Source organism: Nycticebus coucang, chromosome 3, assembly GCF_027406575.1.
Source record: "Nycticebus coucang isolate mNycCou1 chromosome 3, mNycCou1.pri, whole genome shotgun sequence".
NCBI lineage: Eukaryota > Metazoa > Chordata > Mammalia > Primates > Lorisidae > Nycticebus > Nycticebus coucang.
The window spans coordinates 131,136,206-131,159,166 of NC_069782.1; the positions used below are offsets into that span (position 1 = coordinate 131,136,206).

General features: G+C 41.8%; 1 protein-coding gene and 1 pseudogene across 2 annotated transcripts in view; both read right to left on the reverse strand.

Annotated features, from left to right (window-relative positions):
* Positions 1-22,961, reverse strand: part of ARMH3 (armadillo like helical domain containing 3) — a 242,132-nt gene that overhangs the window by 106,460 nt on the left and 112,711 nt on the right. For both annotated transcript variants that reach the window (XM_053583043.1, XM_053583044.1), the window contains exons 22-23: positions 22,099-22,225; positions 11,421-11,496 (exon numbers count right to left, since the gene is read on the reverse strand). In XM_053583043.1, the coding sequence (XP_053439018.1) occupies positions 11,421-11,496; positions 22,099-22,225 (203 nt within the window). The remainder of the gene's footprint in view (positions 1-11,420; positions 11,497-22,098; positions 22,226-22,961) is intronic.
* LOC128580751 (mitogen-activated protein kinase kinase kinase 3-like) lies at positions 86-2,046 on the reverse strand (annotated as a pseudogene).

Genomic DNA, 22,961 nt, shown 5'->3' on the forward strand with positions numbered 1-22,961 from the left:
TAGAGGAGCAGCAACTCGCTGAGCCCCACAGCAGCCCCTTGCTTATGTAGTGAAGGGCAGCCAGCAAGACTGTGGCCTTGAGAGCTCAGTACACGAGCTGTGCAAAGTGGTGTTTAAGCAGCTCCTCAGCTGAAGGTCTCTGACGAGCCTCCACAAAAATCTGTCTCAGGAAGTCACAGCCGTGTTCAGAGATGTGGGAAGGCAGCTAAGGATTGGTAGGCTGGGTGGCGATCTTGAAAATGGCGGCCATAGCTTCATATTCTGCCCAAGGTGGTTTCTCTGTCAACATCTCTACCACAGTACAGCCCAGGCTCCACACATCTGCCTTCCTTCCATAGCCCTCACCGCTGATCACCTCAGGGCTCATCCAGTAGGGTGTGCCGGTGACTGAACGCTTGCCTGTCCCCGACATGCAGATGATCTGCAGGCGTTTGCTGGCGCCTAAGTCCCCCAGCTTCACATTCCCAGCAGGGTCTCGGAGGATGTTGGCTCCCTTGATGTCTCGGTGAACAATCATGTTGCTGTGCAGGTAGGACATGCCCTCCAGGATCTGCCTGGTGTACTTCCAGGTCACACTCTCTGTCAGGACTCCATAGGCCTTCAACTGGTCCTTCACCAAGCCCCCTGGCATATACTCCATGAAGATGGTCAGCGTCTTCTCAACACTGTCCCGCGGACAGCCATGGTACTGCATGATGCGCTAGTGTTGGAAGTTCTTCAGCAACTGGATCTCACATTCCAGAGCACTCACCTCCTTGCTTGTCTCAGGACTATCTGGGTCAAACTGGACCTGTTTGGAAGCAAGTTCTAGTCCTGTGTCACATCATAGCATAAACAGACCCTGCCGAAGGCACCCTGGCCCAGAAGCTTTCCCTGGCACCAATTGATGGGGGCACTAGGAGACTTGGTTGGCACATTCCTCTCCTGCGCAGACAGGGCGTTCTCGCTATCTGCACTCCGTAGACGCCCGCAGGGGTCCAAGTATTGCGCACAGCTAGACCCATGATCTCGCCGTTGTGCTCAGGGAGCGACTAGAGGGCACCAGGGTGAACAGGTTGCATTCATGACACCATATTCGAGGAAATGTTCTTCTGCCATTGTTGTAGTCCTTGTGGTGCACAGATTCATGGTAGTGCCGGGAGTAAGTTCCGCCTTTGACCTCTTTGTCATATAGCTGAGTTTCCTGATCTGAGTACTCCTGTCTGTTGTCAGGGAAGCTCTGGGCTCGGGACATTCGTGATTTCTGGAAGGAAGGGCTGTCTGCTGACCTGTCCAAGGACTGACAGCTTCTAGACAAGGAATTTTCTGCACTGCTCAGGGGATCCAGCATGCACTGCTCGCTGGTCTCTGGGATGAACTATTGACGCTGGTGTAAGATCCCTGCCGGGCAATGTGCTGCTGCCTCTCAGGGACATATCCAGGGGGAGGTGAGCTTCGGCCAGGGTTCTGGGAGCTGACAGAGAGGTGCCTACTTCTGGGCTCAAGGGGCTGGTAGATGGTATTTATATTCCCTGCGGACTGGGAAGCCTTGATTCGCACTTGCTGGGATGCCCCAGAGTGGGGAGAGGAACTGTTATGGTTTGTGTCCTGGTACGGCAGCAACATCCTAAGGCCTTTCATGCTTGAGCTTCTATCTAAAATGTCAATTGCTTTATCAAGGTCATCTTGGTTTTTCAGCAAGATGGAGAGCTCATTGTTCATATAATGTAGATCAAGAGGTTGCCCAAATATCATTGTCACCTTGTGCTCCACATCTTCATCTCTCACAGGCCGAGTGAATGCTATAATTCGCCCTTCCCCGTTGGGCTCAAAGTTGATTCTGACGTCACTCAAAAATTTCTTTTTCTTACTGGCCCCTGCACATGAGCTTGTTACTGTGGGGCTGTTCAGAAGGGCTGAGCTGCTGCTGTTGTTTTTTTTCTGCCTATTTGGATGACCCGTGTCCTTGTTCTTCATGGTCTCACATCCAGGCACCTGGAGACGTCACCTCATCTGGAGGGCCACCAGATCCTTCATGATAGAGTTCAATGCCTCCTGCTCATCCATGGTGGCGATGGCAGCGGAGGTGGTTCGAGCTGGGCAGTGTCACCTCCACAGCCGGAGCTGCAATGCCAGGGGGGCCCTGGGTGGCGGAGACAGTAGCGGGCCTGGCACTGCGCGGGGGTGGCGAGCGCTGTGCTGGGGGGGGCCCCGCCGCCTCCCCAGGCTCCAGCTCCAGCTCCACCTGCGGCAGGGCGCTGTGGCATGGGCAAGGTGGCCCGCTACATTTCTGGAGCTCCTGGGCTTGGCCTAGCCTGGCCTCTCGGCCCAGCCTGGCCTCTCAGCCCACCTGCCTGCCAGCCCCTCAACCCAGCAGTCACTCCATATGGGCACGGAGTTGGCTTGGTGCCTGTAGCACAGCAGTTACAGCACCAGCCAGCCACATACACCAAGGGTGGCAGGTTCAAACCCAGCCCAGGCCAGCTAAACGACAATGACAATTGCAACAAAAAAATAGCCAGGCATTGTGGCAGGCACTTGTAATCCCAGCTACTTGGGAGGTTGCTGTGAGCTGTGACACCATGGCACTCTACCCAGGGTGACATAGTGAGACTCTGTCTAAAAAAATAAAGACCATGAGGGATGCAAGGCTGGTTTAACATACGCAAGTCTATAAACGTTATCCACCATATTAACAGAGGCAAAAATAAAGATCACATGATCCTCTCAATAGATGCAGAAAAAGCATTTGATAAAATCCAGCATCCTTTTCTAATTAGAACACTGAAGAGTATAGGCATAGGTGGCACATTTCTAAAACGGATTGAAGCTATCTATGACAAACCCACAGCCAATATTTTACTGAATGGAGTAAAACTGAAAGCTTTTCCTCTTAGAACTGGAACCAGACAAGGTTGCCCTCTGTCACCTTTACTATTCAACGTAGTGCTGGAAGTTCTAGCCAATACAATTAGGCAAGACAAGGAAATAAAGGGAATCCAAATGGGAACAGAGGAGGTCAAACTCTCCCTCTTTGTTGACAACATGATCTTATACTTAGAGAACCCCAAAGACTCAACCACAAGACTCCTAGAAGTCATCAAAAAATACAGTAATGTTTCAGGATATAAAATCAACGTCCACAAGTCAGTAGCCTTTGTGTACACCAATAACAGTGAAGATGAGAAGCTAATTAAGGACACAACTCCCTTCACCATAGTCTCAAAGAAAATGAAATACCTAGGAATATACCTAACGAAGGAGGTGAAGGACCTCTATAAAGAAAACTATGAAATCCTCAGAAAACTATGAAAATTAACAAATGGAACAACATACCATGCTCATGGATGGGAAGAATCAACATTGGTAAAATGTCTATACTTCCCAAAGCAATCTACCTATTCAATGCCATTCCTATCAAAATACCAACATCGTACTTTCAAGATTTGGAAAAAATGATTCTGCATTTTGTATGGAACCGGAAAAAACCCCGTATAGCTAAGGCAGTTCTCTGTAACAAAAATAAAGCTGGGGGCATCAGCATACCAGATTTTAGTCTGTACTACAAAGCCATAGTGCTCAAGACAGCATGGTACTGGCACAAAAACAGACACATAGACACTTGGAATCGAATTGAAAACCAAGAAATGAAACTAACATCTTACAACCACCTAATCTTTGATAAACCAAACAAGAACATACCTTGGGGGAAAGACTCCCTATTCAATAAATGGTGTTGGGAGAACTGGATGTCTACATGTAAAAGACTGAAACTGGACCCACACCTTTCCCCACTCACAAAAATTGATTCAAGATGGATAAAGGACTTAAACTTAAGGCATGAAACAATAAAAATCCTCCAAGAAAGCATAGGAAAAACACTGGAAGATATTGGCCTGGGGAAAGACTTCATGAAGAAGACTGCCATGGCAATTGCAACAACAACAAAAATAAATAAATGGGACTTCATTAAACTGAAAAGCTCTGTACCACTAAGGAGACAATAACCAAAGCAAAGAGACAACCTACACAATGGGAAAGGATATTTGCATATTTTCAATCAGACAAAAGCTTGATAACTAGGATCTATAGAGAACTCAAATTAATCCACATGAAAAAAGCCAACAATCCCTTATATCAATGGGCAAGAGACATGAATAGAACTTTCTCTAAAGACGACAGACGAATGGCTAACAAACACATGAAAAAATGTTCATCATCTCTATATATTAGAGAAATGCAAATCAAAACAACCCTGAGATATCATCTAACCCCAGTGAGAATTGCCCACATCACAAAATCTCAAAACTGCAGATGCTGGCGTGGATGTGGAGAGAAGGGAACACTTTTACACTGCTGGTGGGACTGCAAACTAGTACAACCTTTCTGGAAGGAAGTATGGAGAATCCTCAAAGCACTCAAGCTAGACCTCCCATTTGATCCTGCAATCCCATTACTGGGCATCTACCCAGAAGGAAAGAAATCCTTTTATCATAAGGACACTTGTACTAGACTGTTTATTGCAGCTCAATTTACAATCGCCAAAATGCGGAAACAGCCTAAATGCCCACCGACCCAGGAATGGATTAACAAGCTGTGGTATATGTATACCATGGAATACTATTCAGCCATTAAAATAAATGGAGACTTTACATCCTTCATATTAACCTGGATGGACGTGGAAGACATTATTCTTAGTAAAGCATCACAAGAATGGAGAATCATGAATCCTATATACTCAATTTTGATATGAGGACAATTAATGACAATTATGGTTATGGGGGGGGAAGCAGAAAGAGGGAAGGAGGGAGGTGGGTGGGACCTTGGTGTGTGTCACACTTCATGGGGGCAAGACATGATTGCAAGAGGGACTTTACCTAACAATTGCAATCAGTGTAACGTGGCTTATTGTACCCTCAATGAATCCCCAACAATAAAATAAATAAATAAATAAATAAAGACCATGGAGTGAACAGGAGGGCAAAAAACAAACTCTTGAATAATTAAGAGACTTATAAAGAAAAGCACTAAATTCTCATTCCAAACCCCAGGCTTCCTCAGGTGCAGTCTGTAACCTAGAACTCTGGGAAGCCAAGGCGAGTGAATTGCTTGAGCTCGGGAGTTCCAGACCAGCCTGAGCAAGAGCCAGATCCTATCTCTACTAAAAATAGAAAAAAAAACTAGCTGGTGTTAGCTGACACAGGCCTGTAGTCCCAGCTACATGGGAGCCTGAGGTAAGAGGATCACTTGAGCCCAGGAGTGTGAGATGCCAAGGCACTCTAGCCTAGGGCAACAGAGTGAGACCCTATCTCAAAAAACGACAACAACAAAAACCCAGGTAGGTGTTGTCTAACTATAGCAATATCAAAAAAGTCTTTTTGGGGCGGCTCCTGTGGCTCAGCGGGTAGGGCGCCGGTCCCATATGCCGGAGGTGGCGGGTTCAAACCCAGCCCCGGCCAAAAAAAAAAAAAAAAAAAAAAAAACAAAAAAGTCTTTTTGTTGTTGTTGTTGTTTTTTGGCCAGGGCCAAGTTTGAACCTGCCACCTCTGATATATGATAGGGGCTGGTGCCCTACTCCTTGCCCGCCCAGTCTTTTTTTTTTTTTTTTTGAGATAGGTTCTTGGTCTGGTGCCTGGGCTACACTGCAGTGGCTTCATTATAGCTCACTGCAACCTCAAACTCTTGAGCTCAAGTGATCCTCCTGCCTCAGCCTCCCAAGTAACTGAGACTACAGCTATTCTCGAAGAAAAACTAAACTCCAGATTAATGTATTCCAGATAAAGAAAAAAATTAGTACATTTATCATAGTTAAAACATTATCTACCTAAAGAAAATCACAGCACAGGAGAAACACCTATTTGCAGTGAATTAGCCACTGTTTCTGCATACAATCGGAGAATAAGATTTTGAACTTGGTGCTAATAAAATGTTCATTAACTGAAAAGCATTAACATATTAACCTGAAGAGATTCAATAAAGGGCCTCAAATTACTTACCTTGAAAGTTGTTTGGTTAGTTGAAGGTCAGATTTTAGTTTAACGTTTTTCTTACTCTCTTTTGACTAATTAAGTTAACAGTCAGCAGACATCTTCCTAAAGCACAAGACACCACTCATTGGGACTGCCTATTAAGTACTGGCAGGAAATATTCAGCATATAAGTAAGCCTCTAAGCAAAACTATCCAAACGCTTTCCTTCCTGCCTTGCACGTGGCCCCTCAAAGTATTCTTCCTTTATGGACCATTAGATCTGTGGAGGCAGCTGAAGCAACAATTAGACCAACAAGTAGAATCTTAAAGGTGGAACAGTGTGTTTTTTTTTTTTTTTTAAAGATAAGAGTGTTTTATTTATTTATTTATTTATTTATTTTATTTTTTTGTAGTGACAGAGTCTCACCTTATCGCCCTCAGTAGAGTGCCGTGGCGTCACACAGCTCACAGCAACCTCCAAATCCTTGGGCTTAGGCGATTTTCTTGACTCAGCCTCCCAAGTAGCTGTGACCACAGGTGCCCGCCATAACGTCTGGCTATTTTTTTGTTGCAGTTTGGCCGGGGCTGGGTTTGAACCCGCCACCCTAGGCATATGGCACCCTATCCGCTGAGCCACAGGCGCCGCCCCTGGAGCAATGTGTTTTATTTTTCTTATGGCAAAGCAATGGAACAATTCTATGGAGAGGAAATAACATAGGACCCTGTTTGTTGGAGGTATCAAGTGTTCCAATAAAAATAGCAGTTTCTAAGCAGCTGCATTTTAAGAATCTCACTGAAGGATCAAACAGGAAGAGAGAGACAATTTGTCTAAACACAAATAACTTTGACAATTAAAGAACTAGCATGACTAAGCCATGAAAGACAAGTGAAAAGCAAAAAGACTGACACTTGAGCAAATTTAGGCCTCCAAGAATGTGGAAGTACTTTTCATTTTCACTGTCACAATCTAAACTAAGTATGCTTAGAATAGAGAGGTCAGCAGCCATCTGCTGCCTTTCATCTGCTGAGGAGGCACTATGCTAGGGTAGTCATTAGATGCACTGCATTCCGGGAGATCACCAAGAAAGCATTTGCCATTATCAACTGGCAAACCAGTCTAGGAGGCCTCCCAACTGTCAGGGTATCCAAAGTTCACGTGTATCCCAATCCCCTCCTCTAGCAATCAAAGAAGATACTACAGGAGAGGTAGCTAAGAGATGGCTTGTCCACTCTGCCTTAGAAATCCTTCTCAGGTGTGGAATCAGCACAAATCTAACATTAAAAGTATATGCTGTACATCATCACAATTTTACTGCTAATACCTTTTACACACTCTATCCTTGATAATTAACTTGGTGGCCAATAGTTAAATACCCCTCAGTATTATCAGGGGGCCCGTATGTCTTATTTTCTAAACCACTCAAAGTTAATAGTGCCACGGATATACAACATAAGCTCTTAGAAAGACAAAGGAACATAAGGCAGCCTCATTACTGCTGGCTCAGTGGAGTGCAGACTTGTGTACCATTTTTTCCCCTCAGCTAAGAGAGTATGGACTCTAAGCAAAGTCCTGGGACTATCTTCATCCAAAAGTCCTTCTACAAAAAGAACAAAACATCTTTAAGGGTAACATTTTAACTTTTCGAGAAGAGAAAATAAAGACATTAGGAAACACTCCAACGAAGGTCAAAATGCTGAACCTAAAAAACAACATACAATTCCTCATAAAATTAAACATATAATTTCCACATGATCCAGCAATTCTTCTTCTGGGTATATGCCCAAAGAAATGAAAGCAGGGTCTCAAACAGGTATCTATATATCCATGTTCATAGCAACATTATTTACAATGTCCAAAAGGTGGAAGCAACTCAACTGTCCATCAGCTAATGAAAGGATAAAGAAAATGTGGTATATACATATGAAGGAATACTATTTAGCCTAAAAAGGAAGGAAATTCTGACACATCCTACAACATGGGTAAACCTTAAAGACACTATGCTAAGTGAAATTAGTATTTTACCAGGAGCTTTCATCTACATTACATCTACATTACCCTGTGAAATAGTTAATATCACCATCACCCATATTTGTAGATGGGAGAAGGAAGCCCAAAGAAGGTAAGTAACTTGTTCAAAACCACATAGTAAGTAGTAGAGACAAAAATTAAAAATGCAATTTTTCTAACTCAAATCTCCATGCTCCTTCCAATACATCATACTAAGTTTTCTCTTTACCTCCAGATAGTCTTCAATTTAGTAAGAAGGAGGAGGCAGTACAGTTTTAAAGAAAGTCTTGGACTTGGAGTTAGAAGACCTATGATTAGTTCTCAGCTTTGTCAAGGAAAAGAGAATTTTTTTTAAAGTGTATAATACACTCAACAGAGTTAAAAAGATTAAAGAAAGGCTCAGCGCCTGTAGCTCAAGCGGCTAAGGTACCAGCTACATACACCTGAGCTGGCTGGTTCAAATCCAGCCCAGGCCCACCAAACAACAATGATGGCTGCAACCAAAAAGTAGCTACTTGGGAGGCTGAGGCAGGAGAATCGCTTGAGCCCAGGAGTTGGAAGTTGCTGTGAGCTGTGATGCCATAGCACTCTACCCAGGGCAACAGCTTGAGGCTCTGTCTCAAAAAAAAAAAAAAAAAAAGATTAAAGAAAATAGTACATGAAGCTCAGCACCCATAGTACAGTGGTTACAGCACTGGCCACATGCACCAAGGGTGGCAGGTTCAAACCCAGCCCGGGCCAGCTAAACAACAATGACAACTGCAACAAAAAAATAGCCAGGCATTGTGACAGGTGCCTGTGGTCCCAGCTACTTGGGAGGCTGAGACAAGAGAATTGCTTAAGTGTAGCAGCCCGTATAGCCTATGGCTAGGAGGAGTGAGAGTTATAAGAAATACCTGTATAGCTCAACAATGGAACCCCTGGTGAAAAGGGCATGGAGAGGGTTTTAGCACTCCTAACAAGCATGAAAACTGGTGAGATGAGAGCATTGGTAAATTGGCAGTCTCTACACCTGTGGTGTTGAGGGGCATGAGATCAGACTTATATTAGGCTGGAGGAGAAGGCAGCCGGAAGCATGCGTAATCTATCATGGACCCACTTACTCTGACTCTGTCTCCTCTCCTGCCTAAAGAATGCCAGCACGGTATCTCTCTGCTGAAGACTACCAAGCTCTACTAAAGACTAAGATCTATCTATTCTAAGACTGCTTTACTCTAAGACACACTTCTCTCTCTCTCTCTCTCTCTCTCTCTCTCTCTCTCTCTCTCTCTCTCTCTCTCTCTCTCTCTCTCCTGGTAAAGTAGATAGCCCTTAGGCACCCAAGAGAAATTGTTCCTGAACAAGGTAGCTTAGCAGTCTGCATCTGGAACCTAGGTAAGCCGGGCCCGAGACTGGCCAGTCTTGGGCCCTGACAAGGGGTGGTAGCGGTGAGCTGTGACACTTAAGCCCAAGAGTTTGAGGTTACTGTGAGCTGTGGTGCCATTGCGCTCTACTGAGAGCAACATAATAAGACTGTCTCGAAAAAAAAGAAAATAGTACATGAAAGAACAACACAAAGTCTAGCAGTTTGTAAGGAAAAAAAGGCAAACTTTTGCAGACTTACTATCGCCAGTATTTTTCTCTAATCTGGCCTTGCTCTGGTAAGTGACATTCAAACACATCTTTCCAGTAAGCTCTTGAGAAAACTGACTGGGTCTTTGTTACTTTAAGCATATACTCTGAGGCTAATTCAAAATGATGTGATTATTCTCCATAGCAAGTTCATCAGAGAAGTCTGAGGAATGAAAATGCAAGTATGAACCTGACAGACTCATATAAAGAGAATGGCAGAGGTTACGTATGTCCTCCAGGATCAGTCCAGGTCTTTCTTGAATATTTAGAAAAAGGAGAAGCCAAAAACTTAAATCAGCTGCTCAATGGCCCTTGAGAAAAATAAGGACAGCAGACAAACCAGAAAACACTGAACAGAAAAGCAACAAAGTAGGAGATAAAGCAAGCATAAAGGGATGTGATCATGGAAAGAGGCCCCATATGAAAAGAAGCTGCCTGGAAAGCCTACATAAATACATGAATAAATAAACACAACATAAATTATACCCATATGTACTTCATACTCTAGCCCAGAATCTGGTGTTTCATTCAAACACTCACATTTGTCATTCTGCCCTTGGGTCACAAAGGGATATTTAGCAGAAGGCTGTTTAGTTCCTGATTCTTACAGAAAATCACATTTATCATAGGCCCCACCACAGTATCTGGATTATTTGCTAAGTGTAGGTATGCATTTATTTGTGAGATTTATAAAACTATGTTTGCTACAAAATGTCTCTGGAGACAGGTAAGGCAGACCAACACTCACTGCAATCTTGTTAGCACATCTCACCCCATGCCCCCTCATCCCAGCCCTCCTAACACACACATTTCACACTTTTCCTTTTATTCCCAGATGTGCCGAACACAATAGTAAATCACTGTAGACATAGGACATTTTACCTTTAAATACCAAGAAAGAAAAGAACGATACAGAAATAAACAGCTTTGTCATACATTAGAATCTACACCAAGTTGTAAATGTGCATTACTATTACTGGGAATGTCTGGCAAGGCTTACATCTGGAGCTAATTCAAGTTCCCCATCTGTTGGGTTTGCCTCTTTTACTCCATGTTAATTTTCCAGTTGTTTGCAAGAACAATTTAATAACTGCTGAGAAAATGAAAAATCATACACACAAAGGGAGCAAGGTCATATTTGAGTTTCACAATCCTGAAAGCACTTTCCCTTTTCCATTTATGAATAGCATACTCCTGTGGGTGAGTGGTACCTTCTCACGACCTTTATCAACTCCATGTTTGACATAACTTTATCCAATACATATGGTACTCTGTAATTGCCTTGCTGTTTCATAAGGAACATAAATGACTTAGCACCGACTCAGCGGCTATAGCACAGTGGTTATGGCACCGGCCACATGCACAGAGGTAGCGGGTTCAAACCTGGCCCTGGCCTGTTAAACAATATTGACAACTGCAACAACAAAAAAGAGAGAGACTTAGCATCATGCACTCCATTAGCTTCTGTTTACCACAAATAGAAATAGCCACATGAAGTAAAATGTCAAAGTTTTAAATCTCCATGAGTCATTCACTGAAGCCAGAGAACATCAGAAAAAAATCTTTCAGAAATAAGCCTTAACACAGAAAACATGTTGGTAACTAAGATGCCTGAAAAAAGGGTTACAATTATCTCTTGGTAGAAAAACCATAAAACAGCCAGCACTATGAGCTATTTCAATACAACAAAAATCTCAGGTATGCCTGCTTTCTTATTCAAGTATGACAATTTCTTCCACTCCTACAGATAATAGAGCTTAAAATAGTAGTGTTCAATGCACTCTACTTAGAAAGGTATGATAAACCTTGGGAAGAGCCAAGAAACTCTGAAAGAAATAAATTCTCATTTCTTACCTGATATTAACCAACGCATGGGTCACCTTGCTAGCTGCTTCCTTCCACTGGCCAGCATTGGTAGAAAGCCTCAGGACTGTGAAGAAGGAAAGAACACAGATTTGTCAAACCACTGGTATAAAACACAAGTATGAGAAATGAAGACATATCTCAGAATAGCACTATTAGAATAATGAAATAAAGCTTGTGCCAATCTTCTGTTAATAACATCCTTAGCCTAGAGAAAAATCTAAGGGCTGAATTCTCTCAACTATGTTCACTGGGAATTTTTTTCCTCTATCAAAATACTCTACCCTTCTCCCCTATGCGTTCTCTGTTCCCTGGTAACAATGTCCTGTAACTTAGCTTTTGCATTCCTTTAAAATCTACACTGGAGGGCAGCGCCTGTGGCTCAGTGAGTAGGGCACTGACCCCATATACCAAGGGTGGTGGGTTCAAACCCAAACTGCAACAACAAAAAAAAATAGCCAGGCGTTGTGGTGGGAGCCTGTAATCCCAGCTACTCAGCGGGAGGCTGAGGCAAGAGCCCAAGAGCTGGAGACTGCTGTGAGCTGTGACGCCTTGACACTCTACTAAGGGTGACAAAGTGAGACTCTGTCTCTAAAAAAAAAAAAAAGAATCAAGGAGTACAGCTGGGAGTAGGACTGCCTACGCTCACAGGTTCAAGACCAGCCTGAGCCACAGCGAGATGTTCTCTCTTAAAAAAAAAAAAAATAGGCATGGCCTTTCCGAAGTCACAGGTGTTCAGGAGCCCTCTGATGTGCAGAACATCTGGCAGATTTACCTGCCAGGCTGGGTGGTTCTACTGCTTTCTGAATTTTTAAGAACCTCTTTCTTTTTCTTTCTTAAAGAGTTCTGCAGAATTATTTGACAGTAAATGTAAGTACCATGTTTTCTTGTGCTGTACACTGTTTTGGTTTCTGTTTTTAAATCAAATGCCTGTTTGGGAGGAGATGAACGTATTTAGTCTATTAGATTTGCGCTGCTGGATTTTTTTTTTTTTTTTAAGTGTAACCTTGACTAGCTGTCTTATTGTTTATCCTGTAAGATTAGTCTATGAATTAAAGTTTGATAATTAAAAAAAATTTAAAAAAAATAGGGCGGCGCCTGTGGCTCAGTCGGTAAGGCGCCAGCCCCATATACCGAGGGTGGCGGGTTCAAACCTGGCCCCGGCTGAACTGCAACCAAAAAATAGCCGGGCGTTGTGGCGGGCGCCTGTAGTCCCAGCTACTCGGGAGGCTGAGGCAAGAGAATCACTTAAGCCTGGGAGTTGGAGGTTGCTGTGAACTGTGTGATGCCACAGCACTCTACCGAGGGCCATAAAGTGAGACTTTGTCTCTACAAAAAAAAAAAAAAAATATATATATATATATATATATATAGCTAGGCACTGTGGTGGGCACCTGTAGCTCAAGCTACTTGGGAGGTAAGATAATCAATTGAGCCCAAGAGTTTGAGGTTACTATGAGCTATGATGCCATGGCACTCTACTGAGGGCAACAAACTAAAGACTCTGTCTAAATAATAATAATAATAATAATAAGCCGGGAGTGGTGGCTCACACCTATAATCCTAGCACTCTGGGAAGCTGAGGTGAGTGGATTGCCTGAGCTCACAGGTTCAAGACCAGCCTGGGCCAGAGGGAGACCTCGTCTCTAAAAAGAAACATAGCCAGGCGTTGTGGTAGGCACCAGTAGTCCCAGCTACTTGGGAGACTGAGGCAAAAGAATCGCTTAAGCCCAAGAGTTTGAGGTTGTTGTGAGCTATGACACCTTGGTACTCTACCAAGAACAACAAAATGAAACAGTCTCTAAAAAAAAATAATAATAATTAAAACCATAGATGTTGGCATGGGTATGGAGAAAAGGGAACACTTCTGCACTGCTGATGGGAATGAAAACTAATACGTTCCTTTTGGAAAGATGTTTGGAGATCACTTAGGGATCTAAAAATAGACCTGCCATTTGATCCTTCAATTCCTCTACTAGGTTATATCCAGAAGACCAAACACTTTATCACAAAGATATTTGCACTAGAATGTTTATTGCAGCCTAATTCATAATTGCTAAGTCATGGAAGAAGCCCAAGTACCCATCGACCCATGAATGGATTAATAAACTATAGTATATGTACACCATGGAATATTATCCAGCCTTAAAAAAAGATAGAGACTTTACCTCTTTCATGTTTACGTGGATGGAGCTGGAACATATTCTTCTTAGCAAAGTATCTCAAGAATGGAAGAAAAAGTATCCTATGTACTCAGCCCTACTATGAAACCAATTTATAGCTTTCATTTGAAAGCTATAACCCAACCATAGCCCAAGAAGAAGGGGGAAGGGGGGGAGAGGATGGGTGGAGGGAAGGTAATTAGTGAAACCACACCTATGGTGCATTATTTTACAAGGGTACATGTTAAATGTACAAGTGTAGAGTATAAATGTCTGAACACAATAACTAAGAAAATGCAGTGAAGGCTGTATTAACCAGTTTGATGAAAACATTTCAAATGGTATATAAAATCAGCACATTGTACCCCGTTAAAAAAAATTCTTTCTAGCCAGGCGTAGTGACTCACGCCTATAGTCCCAGCACTGTGGGAGGCCGAAGCGGGTGGATTGCCTGAACTCAGAGGTTCGAGACCAGTATGACCAGCAGTGAGCCAGAGTAAGACCCCATCTCTACTAACATCAAAAAAAGCGGGACAGAGCATTGCCAGAGGAAGAAGAAAATGAACAAAAAAAAAAAAAAAAGAGTACTTCAAACAAAGAAGAATGAATAAGCAAGCTGAAATTAAAAATAAAAAAAATTCTTTCTCATGCAAAAAAAAATTAAATTAAAAATTTTTTAAATTAATTAATTAAAATAAAATAAAATCTACACTGGAGTGGTGATGTGTGGGTAACCTGGTTGCCATATTTTTCATTTCCCTAATGGCTGGGGCTAATTTAGTGAAACTGACTGGCTGAGTTGGTGTCCTCTCCTACTCCATGTATTATCTTTCTGATAATAAAGATGTAAATAAACTCACTCAAACAGGACAAATAACCTTTCGAGATAAAGGATGGACATGTTTCAATGAAGGAATAACTCGATTTTGCTCCTCCGACTTCACTGTACGATGAGTAAATGAATCAACAGGAGCATTCTTCCCTGCCTAACCAAATTCTCCTTTCTTTCTTTCTTTTTTTTTTTTTTTTTGAGACGCAGTCTCACTCTGTTGTCCTGGGTAGAGTGCTGTGGCATCATCCTAACTCACAGCAACCTCAAACTCTTAGGATTAAGTAATCTTCTTGCCTTAACTTCTCAAGTGGCTGGAACTACAAGGGCCCACCATAACACCAGGCTAGTTTCTGTTTTTTTAGAGACAGGGTCTTACTCTTGCTCAGGCTGGTCTCCGACTCCTGAGCTGAGGTAATCCACCTGCCTGGGCCTCTCAGAGTGCTAGGATTATAGGCATGAGCCACCAAGCCTGAACCCAAATTCTCTTTCTAAACTCATGCACAGGAAGAAAGACGATAGAAACCCAGACTGATGATAGAAACCCAAAACATATCCTCTATCAGGGCCACACATTAAAGTACCTGTGTCTTAAAGAGGAGACACATGGTTGGCACTCCAAATATACTGTTTAAATCAATGGCTGGTTAATAAGAGCTATATAGGTGCAGAGTTCACTATGAGCCAGGCATTAGACAAAGTTAGATTATATTCAATATAACACACAGATGAGGAAACTGAAACTCAGAGGAGAGAAGTAAAATAATTGGTTAAGGTCATTCACACAAGTTGTAAATAATGAAGTTGGAATTTGAATCCAGAAAGAATGACTCAAGATCCTGTACTTATATGGAGAACTAAGTAAATAACATAATCTCTAAAGCTAACTCTCAAGGTCCAATATATATATATATATATATATGTATTATTTTATTTTATTTTTTTTGAGATAGAGTCTCACTGTGTTGCCCTCAGTAGAGTGCTATGGTGTCACAGCTCACAGCAACCTCAAACTCTTAGGCTCAAGCTATTCTCTTGCCTCAGCCTCCTGAGTAGCTGGGACTACAGGCACCTGCCACAATGCCCAGCTATTTTTTGGTTGTAGTTGTCATTGTTGTTTGGCAGGCCCGGGTTGGGTTCAAACCCACCAACTCTGGTATATGTGGCTAGTGCCCTAGCCACTGAGCTACAGGCGCCGAGCCTGTTTTTTTTGAAACACAGTCTCAAGCCGTTGCCCTGGGTATAGTGCCATTGCATCATAGCTCACAGCAACCTCCAACCGTTGGGCTCAAGTGATCTTTCTGCCTCAGTTTTTCTATTTTTAGTAGAGACGGGGTCTCGCTTTTCCTCAGGCTGGTCTCAACTCAAGAGCTCAAGCTATCCTCCTACCTCAGCCTCCCAGAGTACTAGGATTACAGGTGTGAGCCACTGTGCCCCACCAGTGGAAGCCTTAATAAAACATATTATCAGGGGCTTGGCATAGTGGCTCAAACCTATAATCCTAACATTTTGAAAGGATGCAATGGGAAAATTGCTTGAGGTCTTGAGTTCAAGACCAGCCTGGGATCTTTGGTGAAAACCCATCTCTACAAAAAATAGAAACATTAGCCAGGCATGGAGGCATCCCACCTACTTGGGAGATTAAGACAGAAGGATCACTTGAGTCCAAAAGTTTGAGGCTGCAGTGAACTGTGATGACACCACTCACTATACACTAGCCTAGGCAACAGAGCGAGAGCCTTTCTTAAAAAATTAAAAATAGTCCAGGGACTGTGGCTCATGCCTGTACTCCCAGTTCTTTGAGAGGCTAGAGACAAGAGGATTACTCAAAACCAGAGTTCAAGACCAGCTTAAGTAAAGGCAAGACCCCACCTCTACAAAAAATAGAAAAATTAGCCAGGTAAGTTATTGCATGCCTGTAGTCCCAGCTACTCAGGAGGCTGAGGCAGGAGGATTGCTTGAGCCCAAGAGTTTGAGGCTGCAGTGAGCTATGATAACACAATGTACTCTAGACCAGGCAACAGAGTAAGACCCTGTTTCAAAAAAAATAAGTAAATAAAAAATAAAAATAATAAAAGATGTTAACAGTACTACTCTAGACCAGGCAACAGAGTAAGACCCTGTTTCAAAAAAAATAAGTAAATAAAAAATAAAAATAATAAAAGATGTTAACAGAGTACTGTTCTTTCCTAATTTATAGGATTTAATGCAAGAGAATTTGGTAAATTTCCAGTTAGAGCTCTATAGTCTGAACTTAGTTTTCACCCAGTGTATATGCAAATTTATTCATGTAATAAACAAAATTGATTCAGTGAGCCAGATATGGCTTTTTCAACTCAATCATGAAATTTGTTAGATGCATTAATTTTTCACTAGCTCTATCACTAAATCATATGTTCTCTGATAGTAGGAACCTAAGTATTTATAGAATTGAGCTGAATTTTTCCTTCCTCTTATTTTCAAAGAGATGCTTAACTATGTCCATGGGTTATTTCTCTGTAATATCCTCGCAGCTCTGTTCCTTAGTGAACAGGCACTCAGATGATCTCATCACTGCATTTCTTCTAGAAATACCACTGGCTTTTATATTCTTTTCTAAGCTACCAAATTTAAACACAAAATTATTTCAAAATGCCCTAAAAGCCTCAAACTAAAGCAATCATTTATACTATAAATTTTGATACACAAAAATAACATACCATGTGGCCAATAAGAGACTTAGGAAAATTACAAAATATTAATAATATATAGGTTGAAAAACACAAAAAGGAAGGATACCATATTACAACTATACAAAATTATGTATGCATGTAGACTAATACACAACAATGAAAATAGTGGGTTACAGTGAGTTACGATAGTGCCAGTGTACTCTGGGCAACAGAACAAGACCCCACCTCAAAAAAAAAAAAATCCAGGATCCACTCCATAAAATTCACAATGTTGATGCCTATAATCCCAGCACTTTGGGAATCTGAGATGGGAGGACTGCTTGAGTCCATGAGTTCAAGACTGCTTGGGGAACATAGCAAGATCCCCTTCTCCTCAAGAAATTAAAAAATTAGCCAAGCTGGGGCCAGGTATGGTGGCTCACACCTGTAGTCCCAGCAATCTGGGAGGCTGAGGCGGGCGGAATGCTTGAGCTCAGGAATTTGAGACCAGCCTGAGCAAGAGTGAGACCCCGTCTCTAAAATATAACAAGGCATTGTGGTAGGTGCCTGTAGTCCCAGCTTCTTGGGAGTCTGAGGCAAGAGAATCACTTGAGCCCAAGAATTTGAGGTTGCTGTGAGCTATGACGCCATGGCAATCAACCCCAGGGCGACCAGATGAGACTCCATCTCTAAAAAAAAAAAAAAATTAGCCAAGCATAGGTTATGCACACCTATAGTCCCAGCTACTCAGGAGGCTGAGGCAGGAGAATTGCTTGAGCCTAGGAGTCTGAGGCTACAATGGGCTATGATCATGCCGGTACACTCCAGGCTAGGTGGAGAGAGCAAAAACACTTACCTTTTTAATTTTTTTTTAACATTAATATGAGGGTACGGATGATTAGATTTCATTTGTTCGGTAAAGCTCAACTTGTAGTTGTACTCCTCCCCCAAGAGGTGTGCCATATACCCTTATATTCTGCCTGTTAGGCACGAGCACACCAATCCCCCTTTGTTCTCTCCCCACCTTGAGTTTAAATGTGTTTTTCTCTTGTACTGGGAATATATTTGTTTGTCTATTGGTTTCATATTAGTATTGAGTATATTGGATACTTGCTTTTCCATTCCTGTGATACTTTACTAAGGAGAGCATTCTCCAACTCCATCCAGGTTAAAGCAAAAGATGTAAAGTCTCCATCTTTTTGTGGCTCAATAGTATTCTATGGTATACCACTATTTATTAACTCATTCATGTTAGATGGGCACTTGGGTTGATTCCACATCCTGGCAATGTGAATTGAGCTGTGATCAACATTCTAGTGCAAATGTCCTTATGGTACAATAATTTTTGTTCTTTTGGATAGATACCTAGTAATGTGATTGCAGGATCAAATGTGATCCCACAAACCCTATCTTAAAAAGAAAAATCACAATGTCATGTTAAATTCTAATTTAAAAAAAAACAGGCAATCAATAAACAAAAAAGTATGATCCATAAGCAGGAGAAAAATTAGTCAACAAGAACAGACATAGACATGAAGAAAGTTAATGGAATTAGCAGACAAGCTATTAAAATAGCAATTATAAATATGCTTCATATACTCAGGAAGATTGAGGAAAATATAAACACAATGAGGAAAGAAATGGGCATATTAAAAAAATTTGGGGGGGAAATAAAACTTTCTGAAATGAAAAAATACACTGGATGACTAAATGAGATGAACTGAAATTAAAGACAGTGATGGCATATTAAACTATAAAAGAGATTAGTGAGCTTGATGACTAAGGAAGAGAAACTACCAAAAATAAAGCACAAAGAGGAAAGATTTTTAAAAAAGAAGAAGAGAACTTTAGTGACCTATAGAACACTGTCAAGAGGTCTAAAATATATATAATGGAAGTTCTAAAACAAGAGCAGTAAGAGAAGTAATCATAGCCAAAATTTTTCCACATTTGATGAAAACTAGAAACCTATAGATCCAAGGATCTCAAAGAACTCTAAGTAAAATAAACATAATGTAAACTTTGCCAAGGCATGTATTAATTGTATTACAGAAAACCAGTGATAAAGAGAAAATATTAAAAGCATTCAGAGAGAAACAATACATTTTATAGAGAGAAACAAAGATAATAATAACGATAGACTTATCAGGAACTATGCAAGCCAGAAAACAATGGAAATGACTTTTTGTTTTTGTTTTTTTTTTTAAGACAGTCTCACTGTGTCACCCTTCGTAGGGTGCCCTGATGTCACAGCTCACAGCAACCTCTAATTCTTGGGCTTAAACGATTCTCCTGCCTCACCCTCCCAAGTAGCTGGGACTACAGGCACCCGCCACAACTCCTGGCTGTGTTTTTTGTTGCTGTTGCCATTGTTGTTTAGCAGGCCCAGGCTGGGTTTGAACCAGCCACCCTTGGTGCATGTGGCCAGCACCATAACCACTGTTCTACAGGTGCTGAGCTGGAAATGACATTTTAAAGTATTGAAAACCAAATTTTATATAGCAAAAATATATCTGAAAAATGAAAGTGATGGCTCAGCGCCTGTGGCTCAAGCGGCTAAGGCGCCAGCCACCTATACCTGAGCTGGCGGGTTGGAATTCAGCCCGGGCCCACCAAACAACAATGACGGCTGCAACCAAAAAATAGATAGGAGTTGTGGGGGGCACCTGTAGTCCCAGCTACTTGGGATGAGGGGGCAGGAGAATCACTTGAGCCCAGGAGTTGGTGGTTGCTGTGAGCTGTGATGCCACAGCACTCTACCCAGGGCAACAGCTTGAGGCTCTGTCTCAAAAAAAAAAAAAAAAATGAAGGTGATGGTGGTTACCAGAGGCTGAGAAAGGGAAGGAGCAAGGAGAGATAAAGGGGAAAAAAAATAATATAAACGGATTTATTAGTATTAAACTGTACACTTAAAAATGGTATAGATGGTAAATTACAAATGTGTATTTTGTAATTTGGTAAATTGGTAAAAGTAAATAAATAAATAAAATGGTGAGGTTCCTCTTGCAGCATGGCAAAGTAAGCCTGCTAAAGTGTCTCTCTCCTGCTGATTACAACTAAAAATCCTGGTTAAAATATGAAAAGTAATTATCTGGGGACCCTGGAAATTAAACAAAAGCAGAAAGATTATAGAAGGAAGTTAAAACTTGGAGAAATAACCACGAGAGAAAAAAATATTTTCCCCTCAGGCAATCCCTTTTCCACTGCTTGCTTCTCCTCTTTCTCCTGGTGCTTGATTGAAACCCCTTCCACTTTTCTCATGATATACAAGTCCCAAGCAGATGATGGGGTTTTCACAAATTTAGTCTCATCACAAGGGATGAAGCAAATTAATCTACAGTGACAGAAAGCACATCAGTGGACTAAGTGGGGAAAGGAACACAAGAGGATTCTAAAGAGATGCAAAACAAACTTTTGGGAGGTGATGAGTATGTTCATTATCTTGATCACTGTGATGGTTTTACATCTATATATATATATACGCGCCTGTGTTAAAACTTACCAAAATTTGGCTCGGTGCTTGTAGCTCAAGCAGCTAAGGTGCCAGCCACATACACCAGAGCTGGGCGGTTTGAACCCAGCCTGGGCCTGCCAAACAACGACAACTACAACCAAAAAATAGGCGGGTGTTGTGGTGGGCGCCTGTAGTCCCAGCTACTTGGGAGGCTGAGGCAAGAGAATCGCTTAAGCTCAGGAGTTGGAGGTTGCTGTGAGCCGTGACGCCACAGCACTCTACCCAGGGCGACAGCTTGAGGCTCTGTCTCAAAAAAAAAAAACAACTTACCAAAATTTGTATATTTTAAATGTGTATTAGCTATTTTACATATTAATTATACCTCAATAAAGCTAATTGGGCTTTTTTTTAATAAGGTAGTTTTACTAAGTAACTTTCTATTTCTGTGCAAACTATAGAGATCTTTCCTTGCCTTTTAAATTCCAGGTAGGATTGACTAGGCCTTTTCTCAAACTTACATATGACCTCTTTCAGGAATGAGTTATGCTCACTATAGATGCAGAATAAATTTTTAGTAGGCCAATCACTAAAAGGTTTGCAAAAAAGATTTTTATCTAATGCTCACTTCCATTTGTAAGTTATGCTAAAAATACATAAGTACACTAAGATTCCTTAAAATCCTTTAACTTCTCAAATTACACAGTGTTCCTTTCGGAACCAAGCTCTTCTATTTGCTGCTGTCAATTCCCACCCACTCTTTCACCCCCATCTCCCTGGCATTCACTGAATCCACAATCCTCCTTTTTCTCTCTTACAAATATCAACAAAGAACTGCTAACCAGCTTTTCACTGAGGTGAAATCTGAATTCCTAAAGGCAAAAGGCCCACATATACCTTTCTATTGCCTGAGAAGGGGAGAATTTTTTTTTTTTTTTGTAGAGACAGAGTCTCACTTTACTGCCCTTGGTAGAGTGCCGTGGCATCACACAGCTCACAGCAACCTCCAGCTCTTGGGCTTATGTGATTCTCTTGCCTCAGCCTCCCGAGCAGCTGGGACTACAGGCGCCCGCCACAACGCCCGGCTATTTTTTTGTTGCCTTTTTGTTGCAGTTTGGCCGGGGCTGGGTTTGAACTCACCACCCTCGGTATATGGGGCCAGCGCCCTACTCACTGAGCCACAGGCGCCGCCCGGGGAGAATTTTTTTTTTGAGACAGTCTCACTCTGGCATCCTGAATAGAGTGCCTTGACATTATAGCTCACAGCAACCTCAAGTTCTTGGGCTCAAGCTATCCTCTTGCCTCAAGTTTTTTCTATTTTTAGTAGAGACAGGGTCTTGTTATTGCTCAGGCTGGTCTCAAACTCCTGAGCTCTAGCAATCTACCTGATTCAGCCTCCGAGAGTGCTAGGATTATAGGTGTGAGCCTCTGTGCTCGGCTAGAGACTACTATGTTTTTGAGCCAAGCAAGAGCAAACACCACAGCTAGAGAAGAATCTTTTGTAATCTTTTTCTCACATATGGCAAAAACCAGACAGCTGATAGAAGGAAAGGAGTAAAAAGAAAAGACAGCTTACCCATGGAGTACAGATTATCAAAGCTCTGGTGCATTCGGATAATCTCATAGTAAAGTTCATCATAGCTGCTGGGGGTTGGCAGGAATGTGTCACCATATGTGATAAACATATTAAAGAGGTTCACAATCTAAAAAAGAAGCAGACATCCACATACAGGCATCAGATTATTAAGATCAGAAATTATCAGTGATATGCTGTAGTCAGCTCTTACTGGCTTGCAAGAACTGATTATTACATTCTTAGGAATTTTGTAAGCTAATTTATTAAAAATTCATTCATATAACTTACAATTAAATAAATTACATTAAAATGAAAGTAATAAATACTCAAAACTTATCACTTCCTTATTATTTTCTACATTTACCATTATCATTATCTACAATTGTCTGGGGATTGATTTATACCTCTACTATCTGTGTGGTGGGAATACCATATCGTGGTGTACTATTGCACATCTCTTCCCAAGTCTGCATGACTCTGATGCCACATTGATAGCTTGAAATTGGCCATGGGGGGTATAGTAGCTATCATCAAATGCCAGGAATGAGGACTTCCCCCACCAAATGTTGAATATTTACAAACACACAAGGTAATATCCTAAGAAGACAGTCAAAAGGCACAATGCCTTCCTTCTATAAGGTAACCAGTCAGCTAAACAGACATCTATAATTCCCTCATAAACCAGGTACAGCCATATACCACTCATCTAGCTGGGACATCTCTAGAGGCTTTGCTATTTACCAACATAGAAACTGCAGTAGTATAGAATAGTTTCTCATCTGGGACCAAGGCCCACTATTCATATAGAGAGATCTGACCTATACCCCCTGCTACCAGACAATAATACTCTTTATGAATGATAA